The 17150-nt window shown below is 45.5% G+C and overlaps 1 protein-coding gene across 3 annotated transcripts; it reads right to left on the bottom strand.

Annotated features, from left to right (window-relative positions):
- Positions 1–9926: 9926 nt before the first annotated feature.
- On the bottom strand, positions 9927–14466 carry LOC125526501 (uncharacterized). 3 transcript variants are annotated; one of them, XM_087544148.1, is made up of 6 exons: positions 13918–14466; positions 12633–13830; positions 12119–12235; positions 11299–11431; positions 10905–10968; positions 9927–10815 (listed from the first exon to the last, which is right to left on the bottom strand). In XM_087544148.1, the coding sequence occupies exons 3-6, from the start codon at positions 12189–12191 to the stop codon at positions 10675–10677; spliced, it is 411 nt and encodes a 136-aa protein (XP_087400274.1). In that variant the 5' UTR covers positions 12192–12235; positions 12633–13830; positions 13918–14466; the 3' UTR covers positions 9927–10674. The 3 variants fall into 3 exon arrangements, with proteins under 3 accessions (XP_087400274.1, XP_087400273.1, XP_087400275.1); XM_087544147.1 differs by having other exon boundaries at positions 10896–10968; positions 13918–14462; XM_087544149.1 differs by having other exon boundaries at positions 10672–10968; positions 13918–14432.
- Positions 14467–17150: the final 2684 nt, after the last annotated feature.

Genomic DNA, 17150 nt, shown 5'->3' with positions numbered 1-17150 from the left:
TTTTTCTTTCGCAAGAGTCATGGTTTTGCTTCCGCAAGAGTTATGGTTGTGCTTTCACGAGTGTCACGGTCGTGCCTCATCGGAAACAAACAAAAACACGTTTTCTCTTTTTTTTTCCGCGAGAGTCACGGTTTTGCTTTCGCGAAAGGTACGGTTGTGATTTCATGAGAGGCACGGGCATACCTTTTTCAAAAAGAAAAAAACCCGTGCTCCAGGTTTGGTTTTTTTGTCCGATGTTTTCGTCTTGTTTTTTTTGTGAAAAATAAGTTCGTCAAAACCTATCAACATGGGATCTAGTTTTGAAGATCTCAACACGAGGAATCCAAAGATGAAAACGGTTCGAGATTTGGACGCACGGTTTGAGAGATAAAACATTTTGAATAAACGAATCTACGAAAAAAGGAAAACTCTTAAGTTGCAACAAGTGGCGCGCTGCATGTGCTACTTGTCGCAACTAGGGGAATTGGAGTGATCTTTGCAACGAGTACTCTTTAATTAGTGATTTCGGCATATTTTCATTTTTGCTAATTGTTCTGGACACAAGGGCGCAGGGATGGAATTTGTAGGCCCATGGGCAGCACTTTTGAGCTTTGGGGTTTTGTAACTAGTTTATCAAAAAAAATCTGAATCATCGTGCAGCTCTCGCTAGGTCGTGACGCGAGCCGTGGTACATTTTTTTTAAGACAGTCTCGCCAAACTTTATTCGTGTAACCATAATGTTTACAGATACAAAAAGAAGATCGCCGGGCTGGCCAAATTATATATGGTGGCCAAACCCTAATGATAAAACATGCTTAGCGAGATGTGAGCCTCGGTATTCGAGGCTCTATGCTCGTGAACTATACTACAAGAAGTAAACGAGGTCAAATGGTCTATGATTTCACGAATTATAGCTCCACGCTCCGCTGTTGATCCTTTCTTTATTCCGTGCATCACATTCTGGCAGTCCGATGCTACATGTATTTTTTACTAATAAAGATCGTGCGCCAAAGCCAGGGCTTCTCTTACTGCCAAAGCCTCAATAATCTCAGGATCCGAAATGTTCCTAAATGTTATGCATGAAGCTCCCAGAAAAGTACCTCCCGCGTCACGGCACAAAGCCGCAACTGAGCCATAGCTTCCATTCCTCGTTACTGCCGCATCGGTGTTCAGTTTCACAAATTCCAACGGTGATGCGATCCACACCTGCGCTTTGGCCGGCTGATTCCTTGCTTAGCAATAGCTGGCTGCTTAAGAGACTCCAAGTCATCCAGAAAAGAGTTAATGAAAGACAAAGTTGACAGCGGACTTTGGAAAATCTCCTCGTGTATAGCTTTCCTCCTATCTCTCCAGATTGCCCACAGGGTGACCACCAATCTTGTGAAATCATTTTGGGCCAGAGTTTCGTGCATCTGAAACAACCAGTACTTCGCTTCCAGCTCCAAGTTTGCTTGCATATGCTCCACCATCTCAGAAGGAGCTAGCGCCCAGACACTACCTGCCATATGGCAATTGACCAGCGCGTGCCTCCAACTGTCAGAAGTTGAATAAATAGCGCAGACCAAAGAAGTCGACATGTTACGGTGACTTAGCAAGTCTGTTGTTGGTAATGAATTTTGACAGAAGCGCCATAAAAATTTCTTGAGCTTCAATGGAACCTTAATCTGCCACAGATTAGACCACCTCTTCGCCTCCACTGCAACATCCGCAGGGCTTTCAGAATTTTCAAGCCAACTTTCCCTCTGCAGTTTTGTTTTCACGAGCATTTTGTAAACCGAGCTAACTGAAAACCTCCCACGGTGATCAGCACCCCAAGCCCAGAAATCAGCAACCTTACGAGTACACAGTGGGATCCTTAATATGCTTTGGGCGTCATAAGGATTAAAGGCGGCCCGTATCAGATCTTCTCTCCAAGTGGCTGAAGTGGCATCAATTAATTCTGAAACTAGTTCAGGCGGGTGAGCAACCATCGCGTTCAAAGGTCGTTTAACTCCCTCACGGAGGGGCCAGTTATGCTCCCAGATCATTGTTTCTTCTCCAGTTCCAACTCTTCCAATGATGCCCCAAGACAAGATGTCCCGCCCGTCTAGGATCACGCGCCATACCTGAGAGGGATGACCGCCTAGGCCTGCTTCTAAAATGCTCGTGGCGGGAAAATAAACTGCCTTCAAAAATTTTGCACTGAGTGTCATTGGCTCCTGAAGGAGCCGCCATGCCTGCCTTGCCAAGAGAGACAGGTTGAACAACTCCATGTCACGGAAACCTAAGCCTCCCAGATGTTTCGGTTTTGTGCACACGTCCCAAGAGACCCAGCATGGATTTCTCCTTCCTCTCTTACTGCCCCACCAAAACTTTCTGATTAGAGATGTTATGCTTTCACAAACTCCTCTTGATAATCTGAAACAGGCCATCGAGTAGACCGGGATAGCTTGTGCAATTGCCTTAATCAGAACCTCTTTGCCAGCATAAGATAACAACTTTTCCATCCACCCTTTAATCTTCTCCCAAACTCTATCTTTCAAATATTTGAAAGTGCCATTTTTCGAGTGTCCCACATCAGTGGGCATACCCAAATACCTCTCGCTAAGTTGTTCATTGTGAACGTTGAGCGTTCCCTTTATGCCATCCCGCACTGTTTGAGGGCATCCCTTACTGAAAAAATAGAAGATTTGCCATTGTTCACCCTCTGGCCAGACGCATTACAATAGATATCCAACAAGTTTGATACTACAACTGCTCCATCATTACTTGCCCTGAATAGCAGCAGGCTATCGTCAACAAAGAGAAGGTGGTTGACAACCGGGGCTGTCGGCGCCACCTTAACTCCCACAAAACTAGATTACTGAGAACTGAATTTCAAAAGGCACGAGAGGCCCTCCGTTGCGATCAAGAAAAGATAAGGAGAAATTGGGTCTCCCTGTCGAACCCCTCTAGAAGGTTTAAACTGATCAAGTTTTTCACCATTGAACAACACTGCAAAAGGAACTGATTTCACCATTCCCATCACCAACTTTATCCATGCTAGGGCAAATCCCAGTTTGCCCATTATTGCTTCCAAATATGTCCATTCCAGCCTATCATAAGTCTTCATCATGTCCAACTTTAGGGCACAATGGCTATTAGCCTTTGACCTGCTTCTTTTCATAAAATGTAAACATTCATAAGCAGATATGATGTTATCAGTAATGAGTCTCCATGGGACAAAGGCTAACTACTCCTCTGATATGATGTCTGGAAGGATTTGCTTGAGTCTATTTGAGACCACCTTCGAAGCTATCTTGTATAACACATTGCATAAACTTATTAGTCTGAATTGAGTCAGGAGAGTTGGATTCATTACATTTGGGATCAAAACTAAAAAAGTATCATTAATGCATTCGGGACTCTCTTCCCCTCTTACTATTCTCAACACTTCCTTCGTTACCTCTTCCCCACAGACATCTCAATGCCGCTGGTAAAATGTGTTGAACAAAAGAAAAGGATAAGAAAACATGAAAAACCAAAGAAAGAAACAGAGAAAACCAAAGAGAAAAAAATAAACAAGAAAACAGGAGAAATGACAGTGCAAAAAAGAAAAGGAAACAAGAAAACTGAAAGATATTGAGAAAGAAACAAAAGCATTTTAAAAAATAAAACAAACAATAAGTGTAGACCGAGAAAGAAAAAAGGAAAAATAATGAAAAAAGAGAAAGAAACAAATAAATCAAACAGAACGCACGAACACGTGTGTTACTGGGCCGATCCATACGCGTCCCTTGCAGGGCTGCCGGTGAGACGGATGCTATACTCGCTATAAGCAAGATATAAACATTCGCCAGAAAAACACAGCATGGACTAATAGGCATATTTTAAGAGTAATTAGTTAACGAGCGTTTTTTGAAAGCCTCGCAACAAACAGCGTCACTTGGTGCGCTCTCAATCATTCACCATTGTTAAAGATATATTTGGGATACTTGTATTTGGTAGTCTAGGATTTGCAATCCGTCTCCTATCTTATCTCCAAGAGAGGCTTCTTGCCCTCCAAGTCTTGTACTCAATATATACTCGCCCTCGAGGCTCAATAATACATCCATCATATTCCGCACCAATCCTTTTTCTCCCTTCTAACATGGTATCTATCGCAAGTCGATCCTAAACCCTAGCCGTCGCCGCTTCCGCACCCGCGCGCCGCCCCCGAGGCGGTCGGCCTCCATGACCGCCGTCGGGGGCCGCGCCGCCCGTACCTAGGTTCGTCCGCCGGCCGTGTTGGCCAGCTGCCCTAGAAAGTCCTTTTTCCCGATCCTTTGATCCAGTTTTTCTCTCTCTCGCCGGTCACTTTGATCGGCGTCTACTTTTTGGTTTTTCAGTCTATGTGATTCGGTTTGCGTCGCCCACCACCGCCGTCGACTCTCACGCCTCTACTTCGACACCGGCGCGACACATGGCCTCTTCTCCGACTCGGCGACCTTGCGCGATGCGACGGCCCCTCGCGGCTACCGTCCGCGGGTCCGTCCAGCCGTGGCTATGCGCCTATTGTCGTCGCCATCATCCGATCGAGAATTCTGCATCAACCCCGCCTCCATCCACAACTCGGACGCCCCAGCTTTCTGCATGCAGCAGGTTACGTACGACGGCAGCGCATGCGCTGCCCCGGTCGTCCTGTACCGCGTGGCACGTGGGTGTGGTTGGCGCTGGTGTGGCCGGCTGCTTGCCCCAGACCACACGTCCGTACAAGGTGTGGCTGCACGTTGCATCATGTGGGCATGGTGCTCATATGGTTGTATCCCAATCAGCCTCCATGTATAATACGTGCGCAGGCCGGTAGCACGCTCCTGCTACGACAGTCCGCCGCTGGGTATGGCGGCCGCTCGCTTTGCCGCGCCCGGCCGTAATAATCGCACCGAGCAGTGTCCTCGATCTTGCGACCGGCAAGATTGATCACCTGTCCGTCGCTCCACTTCATCCGCGTCGTGCAACAGACCTAGCTAGTTGGTTGTGCGCGCCACCGCAGGTTCTGTGAAGATTGATTTTAAGTTCAGCGCGCCCTCTTCACCGATCGAGCATCGGGCTGCCGTTGCGTCGCCCCGTCAGGCCACAGCATCGCCGTCCCGTGATTCTTCTTGTGACTGTATCAACTCGTGCGTCGCCGCTGCGTCGCTCTTTCAGGCTGTAGTGTCGCGATACGCGGTCTCCGCCGCCGTCCCGAGGCCGTCCTCGCGGTTGCACCGACCCGCGCTCCGCCGGCCCTTTCGGGCTGTAGCGCGACGGCCCGCGGTTCCCGCCACCGCCCCGAGATCTTCTCGCCGTTGCCCTGACCTGCCCGCCGCCGCTGCATCGCCCCTTTGGGCCATAGCGCCGCGGCCCGCGGTTCACTCTGCCGTCACCGCGCGTCGACCTCTCGTGGTATGCGCCGCGCCGTCTCCCTTTGGCGCGGGAACGCCACCGTCCGCGCCGGTCTTCGTCACGCTGTCGGGTTTTTCGCCTACTTCGAGCACCGCCGCCGCACTCCTAACCTAGCCGCCGCCGCCGCCGTCAGGCCGCCACCGCCGGTCTTCTTTGGCCGCCGTCACTGCTACCTCCGTAGCTGTCGCCGCCGCCGTCCACCCCGTTCGTCTTCGTCCAGCACGAGCCCGTCGTCAGCGTCGCCGTCATCTATCCCGACCACTTCATCTACTCCGACCACTGTTGGTGACATCGGCCCCGCGTCGATGGACGCCGCAATCGTCGTCGAGTTCTTCTCTGCTGGCCTCTCCGACTTCTTCGACATGGCGTACAGCTCGTGCAGGTCCCAGTCTACGCATGCCCGGTGCTGGCAACACCGCCGCGTGCCTTCGTCCACGACGTGTCCCCGGGCCTGGCAAGCCTGGTCGGCGCTTCGTCAACTTCGTCTTCGTCCGTCTACGCATGCCCGGTGCTGGCAACACCGGCGCGTGCCTTCGTCTACGATGTGTCCACGGGGTTGGCAACCCTGGCGCGACGCGTCGTCAACACCATTCTCCTTCCTGGCGCATCACTTCTTCGACACCACTGCGCCCATGACTAACTCGGCGCCTCCTTGCGCCCGCGGCTCCACGGCAACTCCCTCGACACCGGCTACCCGACTAAACATCGACCACGACGTTCTTCGCATGGCTACCTCGACCACGGCTACAGCACCCTACGCTCTCGGCTACATCGACATCGGCACAAAGGGCTATCATCCGCTTGAGCAACTCATCGGCTTCCTCTACAGTCAACGCGTCCGCGACGCGACACCGTCCACGACGCTCCCGCTAGGACTGCGGGGGGATGTCAGTCCGTCGGCTGCTATTCTCTCCAGTCTGACCGTCCGCGACGCTCCTGTTGTTCGCAACGCTACTGCTATGACTACGGGGGGATGTTAGAGATATATTTGGGATACTTGTATTTGGTAGTCTAGGGTTTGTAATCCGTCTCCTACCTTATCTTCAGGAGAGGCTTCTTGCCCTCCAAGTCTTGTACTCAATATATACTCGCCCTCGAAGCTCAATAATACATCCATCATATTCCGCACCAATCCTCTTTCTCCCTTCTAACAGCCATATGTCGTGCTCTGGGCGCTTTCTCCGAGGTTTTTTTTCACACGCGTTTTCTTCTTTTTAAATGTTTTTTTTTTCAGTTTTTTCGACGTTTTGGTTTTTCATTGGTCTTCCTTAGGTTTTCAATCAAATTTTTTTAAAGAAAATTATTTTGCACGAAAAAATGCGTTTTTTTCATGAGAGTCACGGTTTTGCTTTCGCGAGAGGCACGGTTTTGTTTTCGCGAGAGTCATGGCCGTGCCTCTCGAAAACAAAAAAAACGTGTTTTCTGTTTTTTTTCTTTTCCGAGAGTCACGGTTTTGCTTCCGCGAGAGGCACAGGTGTGCTTTCGCGAGAGTCACGGTCGTGCCTCTCGGAAACGGAAAAAAAATCGCGTTTTCTGATTTTTTTTCTTTCACGAGAGTCACGGTTTTGCTTCCGCAAGAAGTATGGTTGTGCTTTCGCGAGAGTCACGGCCGTGCCTCTCGAAAAGGGAAAAACAACACGTTTTTTCTTTTTTCTTTCTTTCGCGAGAGTCATGGTTTTGCTTCCGCAAGAGTCACGGTTGTGCTTTCACGAGTGTCACGGTCGTGCCTCCTCGGAAACAAAAAAAAACGTGTTTTCTCTTTTTTTTCGCGAGAGTCACGGTTTTGCTTTCGCGAAAGACACGATTGTGATTCCGTGAGAGGCACGGGCATGCCTTTTTCGAAAAGGGAAAAACCCCGTGCTCCAGGTTTGGTTTTTCTGTCCGATGTTTTTCATCCGGTTTTTTTCGTGAAAAATAAGTTTGTCAAAACCTATCAACATGGGATCTAATTTTGAAGATCTTGACGCGACGAATCCAAAGGTGAAAACGGTTTGAGATTTGGACGCACGGTTTGAGAGATAAAACGTTTTAAATAAACGAATCTACGAAAAAAGGAAAACTCTCATGTTGCGATAAGTGGCGCGTTGCATGTGCGCTACTTGTCGCAACTAGGAGAATTGGAGTGATCTTTGCAACAAGTACTCTTACTTAGTGATTTCGGCATATTTTTATTTTTGCTAATTGTTCTGGACGCAAGGGCGCATGGATGGAATTTGTAGGCCCATGGACAGCACATTTGAGCTTTGGGGTTTTGTAACTAGTTTATCTCATTTCTGAATCAGCATTAGCTCAAAAAAATAAATCTGAATCATCGTGCAGCTCTCGCTCGGCCGTGACGCGAGCCGTGGTACATTTGTGGCTGGTTTGCTCCCTCTCTCCCTAGGCTGGACCGATCGACTCGCTCACTCACTTTGCCCTCGCGTGCATCCGCTCACCTTGTTTTTATTTGCTCGCTTTTTTTCTCAAATCATTTTCAATTTATAAAATGTTCACAAATTAAAAATGGACCACATATTTGAAGAGGTTTAGATTCGAAAAAGAGTGAGCGAACCCCAAAAAAATTTGCGGATTCAAAAAAAGTGATGAATTTGAAAATGTTCACAAATTTGGAAAAACTTCATGAATTTGTAAAAATATTTGCAAATTTATAAAAATTAATGGATTTGATAAATGTCATGAATTGTTTTAAAATATTTTTTTTAAAAGTTCATGATTTTGAAAAAAACACGAACTCAAAAATATGAATTCGAAAAGTTCACTAATTTTAAAAGGTTCATTACTTTAAAAAAATGTTCTTAAATTTTAAAAAGTTCATAAATTTTGAAAACAGTTTGGAAACCTAGAAAAAAAGTTCGATTATTTGAGAAGTTTGCGAACATTAAAAAGTATTCAAAATTCGCCGGGAGCACCAACCGGTCTAACAAACCATCAGACACCGCATACACAGGCACTATAATCCTCCGGTCGCCCCTCACCGGCCCCTCTATGTGCCGCTATGAATCTGGATGGGATACCATACCAAATCCGCGATCACCGTCATCACCCATCACCACGTAGGGCAGCCCACCGGATCACCTCGTCGACCATGGAGTCGTCGGCCACCATCACACAGCCAGGGGTCGCACACGACCATCTCGAAAGAGCTGTCCCAGCCACCAAAGGGGGAATCCGCTGCAAACTTCCCGCCCGGGCACCTATGGCGTGGGGTGCTACTACAGCCAATGTCGACAGTGACAAGAGCTCTGCTTAGAAGGAGGCTGGCGACGCTAGGGTTTGGGCCCCCTGGCATCGCCCTAGGGACGCAACGTGAGGTGCGAGGGATTTTCTGCTGGAAATATGCCCTAGAGGCAATAATAAAGATGATATTATCATATTTCTCATTCATGATAAATGTTTATCCATGCTAGAATTGTATTGATCAAAAACTTAAATGCATGTGTGGATACATAAATAACACTGTGCCCCTAGTGAACCTCTAATAGACTAGCTCGTTCATCAAAGATGGTTAAGGTTTCTTAACCATAGACATGAGCTATCATTTGATAACGGGATCACATCATTAGAAGAATGATGTGATGGACAGACCCAACCATAAGTTTAGCATTTGATCGTATCACTAAGTTCACTTTGCCGCAACTTCCATAATGTCAAGTATCTATTCCTTAGACCATCAGATCACGCCACTCCCGAATACCAGAGGAATACTTTGTGACCTATCAAACATCACTTCGTAACTGGGTGATAATAAAGGTGCTCTTCGGGTATCTCTGAAGGTATTTATTGAGTTGCATGGATCGAGACTGGGATTTGTTACTCCTTGTGGCGGAGAGATATCTCTAAGCCCTCTCGGTAATAGAACATCACAAGAAGCTTGTTGCTACCTGTGAGCTGCGTTGGGATTTCCTCGAAGAGGAGGGAATGATGTAGTACAGTAGAGATAAGTATTTCCCTCGGTTACGAAACCAAGGTTATCAATCTAGTAGGAGAACCAAGCAACACTATGTAAACAACACCTGCACACAAACAACAAATACTTGCAACCCAACACGTCGAGGGGTTGTCAATCCCTCAATGGTATTGAGATAGATTAAACTGTATAGGATTTGATAAATAGATCGGACTAAAACACAAAATAAAATAAATAAATAAAATTACAGCAATGTATTTTTAGGGTTTTTATATGATAAAATATAGACCCGGGGGCCATAGTTTTCACTAGAGGCTTCTCTCGAGAAAATAGCATACGGTGAGTAAACAAATTACTGTTGGGCAATTGATAGAAAAATAAATAATTACGACGATATGCAAGGCCATGATCATGTATATCGGCATCATGTCCAAGATTAGTAGACTGAAACGATTCTACATCTACTACTATTACTCGACCGCTATCTAGCATGCATTGAGTGTATTAAGTTCATAGAAAAACAAAGTAATGCATTAGGCAAGATGACATGATGTAGACAAGATAAACTCACGTATGAATAAACCCCATCTTGTTACCCTTAATAGCAACTAGATGACTCGTTGCGCCAATGGCGCAAAGGCCGAGAGGGAGCCAAGAATTGCGAGAATATTCAGACACCCAAGTCTTTACTGCTGGTACATAAATGCTTCGTTACAATGTGATACACAAGGGAAGTAGATAGGAAGGGACACATTATATAGATGGTATGAAGCTACATAGATGGTAGGCTCATAGGTTTAAACAAAGTCATTAAGATCAGTTTATGCTAAGTAAAGCTACATAGACAGAGATGCATCATGTAGATTGTTTTGATCACCCAGCTTATGGTAAACAGCTACATAGACAGAGATGCATCATGTAGATTGCTTTGATCACCCAGCTTATGGTAAACAGCTACATAGACAGAGATGCATCATGTAGATTGCTTTGATCACCCAGCTTATGGTAAACAACTACATAGACAGAGATGCATCATGTAGATTGCTTTGATCACCCAGCTTATGGTAAACAGCTACATAGACAGAGATGCATCATGTAGTTGCTTTGATCACCCAGCTTCTGGTCTCACCGCCTAAAGATGCATCATACAATAATTTAAGAACATGTAGCAAAAGAGCAAACCAATACATTGTTTGACTTTGACCAAAACTGATATGCCTTCTTTTCAAGAAGGAAGGGAGTACAATTTAAATGTAAATAGGGAACTCACTCCACTTCCCTGGAACTCTGTCAGGTTTCCTTTCCTAAAATCTGCAAATAATATCCTAAAAAATCATAGTCAGTTATGCTTGTTATTATAGATACATGATACGCGATATTCAGTATGATTCTGAACTACTTGAGCTCTAAGTTTTATTTGCAAAGCCTGACACACGACTAAGCTTCTTATATACATACATCATGTAATATGCTTGAATTCTGTTTGAATAGGGAGGGTGAGAACTAACAAAATTATCAGTGCACAACAATTTCCGATGAAAGAAGACCTGGCAGTCAAGCATTCAGGGAGGAACTAATCGGCGTCAGTCTCATGCCATATGTATTCAGATAGTTGGCATATACTCAGGCAATTGACCTCTTGGTAGTCTTGGTTCATCCATTGCACCGGTATATCCTCCCACCCTCCAATATGTGTTAAACTGGGTAAAAGAATTGAAAGCTCAACATTGCAGTATACACGATAAAAAAGTTTCTGCAATGACAGCGAAAGAAATAGACATGCCTATCTAGAAGCAATAACACATCATGAAGCTAATAAGTAGAGATATACTGGTTGTTTAATCTGCAGGTGCTGCCATGTTCTTCTCAAGATCAAAATATTAGTAATCAAATTTCACAAATAAAACATCAAACAAACAATGGTTAATTAGTAAAGAACCAGTTTTATCTATTGCAGCGACACAAATTTCTTAGCTTGCGTACAACAACTCTTATGTGGTAAGAAGTCAATTCTGCTGGGTAGTAAGTACCTCGTGAGGATCTCCCACACGTCGTAGCGTCCAGCCAAGATGATGGAGATGGTTGGCATGGCGAAGCTGTAGGAGCCACCCATCACGATGGGGAGGCGAGACACGAAGAACATTTGCAGTAAGGTGTTTATGCCTGTAACGAACAAGAGCGTCTAAATTTCCTGGTTTGTATATTGAATGGCTAAATTTTATTCAAATATCTGGTAGGTACATCCACAATGGCACAACAAATAATGTAGTTAAAGGTGTAAAAAAGTGTAGGGGGTTCATCCTTGCTTTGTGATACCAAAAGTTGCAGACATAAAATAAAATTTATCACACTATTGGCTCCGTGATGCTCATGAGCTTTATGAGTTCCAATTAGTTTCCTGGTATTTCTACCATAATCATTTGCCAATATAGAGACATATCACTGCAGAAGGTTTCTTCTTAAAAGGGAAATTAAAGACACACCCCTTCGGTTGGAATGAGTACAAGCTAGGTATATCACATATGCACCATAATAATTTCAAAAGGGGTGCAAAAATATGCATCCAGCATAGAACATAAATCCCTGTGTATAAGGGAAAAAATTAGTTTGCATATAAGGATATGATACATGAACGGACATAATTGTGTTTGTGTGTGTGTGCATGCGTGTGTCTCCAATAATTATTCTAGTAACATAATCTAATAATTAACATATTAACAACACTATTGCTTGAAGGGTCCAATCAGAAGCTCCCAATTATTTTAGTCTGCCAAGTAATCTCTCTGTGTTGCAATCTTCAAGCATATTTTATAACCAACTTATTTATTGATAATGAGAAAGAAGAACTACCTGAGCAGCTGAGAGGAGGGCTTGTATACACTAAAATCCAATATTGTCCAGTGAGGGGATATTCAGCATACATGTCCACTGAAGCTACAATGCCAATGATCTGTTGTGATACAGTTCCTGAAATTTATGATACGCTATAAAATCATTTTGAGTAGTAGGCAACCATGTCATAACTGAATCTATCAGCAAGCAAAATTCACATTCCAATTTTGAAGTAAGCATACAGTTTCCGAGTTAAATGCTAGCATATTGTATGAACCGGAGAGAATAGATCTCAAGTGATTAAATAAGCAATAGATACAAAATCTGCACTCTGAGGCTGAACTTACGTAGAAACTTAATAACTAAACTATGTATGTAAGCTAGTAATCGCTCCCATAAACTGAAAAGGAAAGACTGCTGGTAAAAAGAGCCAACAAGACAACCAATATGCCCAAGCTCCAGAAAAAAGAAATAACCCAAATACACTGCCAAAGCAAATAAAAAAATGACAGGATAAAAAAGAATGATCAACCTGAACAGATCGTAGGAAAGGAACACCCAAAAATGGTGCGCCCCCTCCCACGACAGAGCCTGACGGAAGTGGCCGGTGGGCATCAGCGGCAGGGCCGAGCCATCTTCCTTGCTGGCTCTGTCTTCCCCATCTTCCTCGCTGGCTATAATTAAGGCATCCAAAGAAGCAAGTAGCTAACATTAGTTTATAGAGCCTTGGAATTGGGCCACAAGATCATGGCAAAATAACAGGAGCACATCATTTCTTGTGGTTTGCATGGTCTCTCAAACTTTTCATGGCTGGTTTGCTATTACTTCCAATTTTGCTTGTACTGTGTTAAATAAGCCCTATTAAAGCATACCAAAGATGGTTTTCTATGCAAAATAAATAGACCAAAAATGAATGAAGCAAAAAAATGCAGATGAAACCTTTCAATAATGAACTAATTCCTAGTTTAACCGAAAGGCATTACCGTACGTGAGAACAAATATTGTCAGTGAGCACTAACAAGAAAATTCAGCAGTGCATTATGCCATAGTTTCCTATGATCTAAACTGGTTGGAGACACGAATTGTTAATGCATCTTCCTTTGATCAAGAACTGGCTGGAGACATAAAGTATTAATATTTTACTTATAATATGAGCAAGAACAGAGCCAAAACTAAGGTCCCTAAGGAAATGCAGTATTATCTTTATGCTAAATATACATTTCAAACACATGTCAAATAAACTGGATTTGAGATAGTGTCAAATGTATCCCGCCGGTAACGAGCGCTATGGAGGGACAGAGAAAAAAACATGCGCTTGGCCATGGAGGCAGTAAGGGCGCGGTGAGAGGTAGAGACGGGCGGCAGACCTACTTTATCTTCCCGGCGGCTGCACCCCGGCACGACCGGAGCGCAGCCATTTGGTAGGTGTTAGCGTCTTATCATCAACAGAAAGCAGCAGCAATGTGGGATTCTTATAAAAGAACCAAGACACAGTCAGCATTACATGCCAGTTCCGTGCCAAATTAAGCGCACTAATACCTGCAAGCATGCACTATGGCACCAGCATAATTTTCTCTTGCATGTAAAGCATATTTAATATTCGTTGGTAACTCCGAACCTGAATACCACCATCTTCACCAAATTTCCCATGTATCACTGGGAAGACAATGTCAACGTTGGCAGCAAGATGCTCCGCGAATTCAGACAGGGAGCCGAATTCTTGTGCTAGACTGTAGAAGGTGAAGTTTAGAACTGAACAATTTGATATGGACTAAACATTAGCAAGGAAGAGAAATAAACCATGGCAGTAAGCTCACCTTTCAAGCTTGAAATGAAAGTCTGAAGGGGTGTTGGAATACAGCCGTGGAGTAGGAACACAAGAGACTGTCATTTTACAAACAAAGTGCTCCAATCAATAAAATACTACCTTTTATCCATGAGGGTATCCCAATCAAACCAAACAGAGTAGGCAATTGTTTAATCAGAATTCAACCAAGGGAATTATTGTATGACCATGTGTAGAGAGACATGAAAGTGGGTTCAGATAATGCATCGGCAGATTCAGTTCAGACAAACTAACTAACACCACAAGTAAGCAGCGAATGACAGAATATTCAGCTAAGAAATGTTACTGAATGATTTCAGACAAGCGAATTCAGTACAGTCAAACTATTACTCCGGCCGAGTGTCAAAAACGCTCTTATATTATGGGACGGATGGAGTATATGATTATCAGATTATTTATAAAGAAATCAAAGCGGGATCCTCTGATAATGCATCGCCGGATTCAGTTCAGATAAACGCATTAGCAGCACAGCAAAGCAGCGAATGACTGAATATTCACTTAAGGAATTAATAAGAGCAGTTAAGCAGATAGGTAGCTCACCTGCGCCGGCAATATTGCGAACTCGTTCATGCCGCAGTCGATGTAGTAGCAGCTCACCAACAAGTCCCCACCCTGCATCCAGCATTCCTCATCAGCGAACCAACAAGCAACCAACAAGAAAGGGCGCGGTGAGAGGCGGAGACGGGTGGGAGACCTACTTTATCTTCCCGGCGGCTGCACCCCACCATGACCGGAGCGAAGTCACCGCCACCCTTCTCTGGCACGGATCCACCGCTCGTGTGCATTTTCTTTGGCAGCGTCGCCGAAGAGAAAACTGAAGGAGAGGAGGAGGCGTAGTGGAGAGCAGGGAAAGAGGGGAACGGGGCGAGGTGCGGAGGAAGTGGGTGAGGCGTTGGGGATGGGTACGATGGCCAAGGTGCTCCAACCCTGCTGCTCCTTCCCCCATCGCCATCCTCTGGTCTCCTTCTCTGCCGCACCCCTCTTCTCCACTCGACAGAGCATCGGGAGCTGGCGAGGGTGGGGTCGAAGATGCGGGAGCAGGAGAGGGGCGAGTGGCAACAACGACCACGCGCTAGGTCTTCGACGGGAGGAGGAGAGAAGTGGAGGAGAGGAGGCGGCGGCAGCAGGAGAGGAGGAGGCGGTGGCGGCAGGAGAGGCGGAGGCGTCTGCGGTTGGTGGCAGATTAGGTCACGGGCTAGCTTCGTTCTGCTCGCTCACTGCGTTGTCTGGCCTTTATATGTTCAATGCATGAAATGACGAAAATGCCCCTGGGAGGACATCGATTTTACACGCGGTGGCACAACGCTATACGGGGCGAATTTACACACGGCACAACGCTATACGGGGCGACGTGGATGGCTTCCTCGTGCCTAGCGGTTCTTGAGGGTTTATATGTTCAATGATACATGTGTGATGTCTCTTTCTATTACTGAGATTGAGTACCACAAGATCGAACCCATCACAAAGCAACTCTTCCCATGGCAAGAAAAACCAATCTAGTTGGCCAAACCAAACCAATAATTTAGAGAAGAAATACAAGGCTATAACAATCATGCATAAATTAGTTAAGAGAAAACTCAAATAATATTCATGGATAGATCTGATCATAAACTCACAATTCATCAGATTCCAACAAACACACCGCAAAAAGTCATTACATCAAATAGATTTCCAAAAACATCAAGAAGAACATTGTATTGAAGATCAAAAAGAGAGAAGAACCAATCTAGCTACTAACTACGGACCCGCATGTCTCTGGTAAACTACTCACGCATAATCGGAGGGGCAGCAAGGATGATGAAGAATCCCTCCATGACCGTTACCCCCTCCGGCAGAGTGCCGGAAAAGGCCTCTAGATTGGATTTCATGGTTCTGGAACTTCCGGCGGCGGAAAAAGTATTTCGTGGACTCCTCTAGGGTTTTTGGGATTTTAGAGTATGTAGCGTGTTGGAAATATGCCCTAGAGGCAATAATAAAAGCATTATTATTATATTTCCTTGTTCATGATAATTGTCTTTATTCATGCTATAATTGTGTTATCCGGAAATCGTAATACATGTGTGAATAACAGACACCAACATGTCCCTAGTAAGCCTCTAGTTGACTAGCTCGTTGATCAACAGATAGTCATGGTTTCCTGACTATGGACATTGGATGTCATTGATAACGAGATCACATCATTAGGAGAATGATGTGATGGACAAGACCCAATCCTAAACATAGCATAAGATCGTATAGTTCGTTTGCTAGAGTTTTCCAATGTCAAAGTATCTTTTCCTTGGACCATGAGATCATGTAACTCCCGGATACCGTAGGAGTGCTTTGGGTATACCAAACGTCACAACGTAACTGGGTGACTATAAAGGTAGACTACGGGTATCTCCGAAAGTGTCTATTGGGTGACATGGATCAAGACTGGGATTTGTCACTCCGTATGACGGAGAGGTATCACCGGGCCCACTCGGTAATGCATCATCATAATGAGCTCAAAGTGACCAAGTGTCTGGTCACGTGATCATGCATTACGTTACGAGTAAAGTGACTTGCAGGTAACGAGATTGAACGAGGTATTGGGATACGATCGAATCTCGGGCAAGTAACATATCGATTGACAAAGGGAATTGCATACGGGGTTGATTGAATCCTCGACATCGTGGTTCATCCGATGAGATCATCGTGGAGCATGTGGGAGCCAACATGGGTATCCAGATCCCGCTGTTGGTTATTGACTGGAGATCGTCTCGGTCATGTCTGCTTGTCTCCCGAACCCGTAGGGTCTACACACTTAAGGTTCGGTGACGCTAGGGTTGTGAAGATATGTATATGCAGTAACCCGAATATTGTTCGGGGTCCCGGATGAGATCCCGGACGTCACGAGGAGTTCCGGAATGGTCCGAAGGTAAAGAATTATATATAGGAAATGCTGTTTCGGCCATCGGACAAGTTTCGGGGTTATCGGTATTGTACCGGGACCACCGGAGGGGTCCCGGGGGCCCACCGGGTGGGGCCACCTGTCCCGGGGGGCCACATGGGCTGTAGGGGGTGCGCCTTGGCCTACATGGGCCAAGGGAACCAGCCCCACTAGGCCCATGCGCCTAGGGTTTCCATGGGGGAGGAGTCCAAGTGGTGGAAGGCACCTCTGGATGCCTTGGGGGGGAGGGAATCCTCCCCTTGGCCGCCGCACCTAGGAGATCAGATCTCCTA

The sequence above is a fragment of the Triticum urartu genome, chromosome 2A (genome assembly GCF_056163025.1).
Source record: "Triticum urartu cultivar PI428250 chromosome 2A, HENAU_Tu73, whole genome shotgun sequence".
NCBI lineage: Eukaryota > Viridiplantae > Streptophyta > Magnoliopsida > Poales > Poaceae > Triticum > Triticum urartu.
This window is presented reverse-complemented; position numbering and strand designations above follow the sequence as displayed.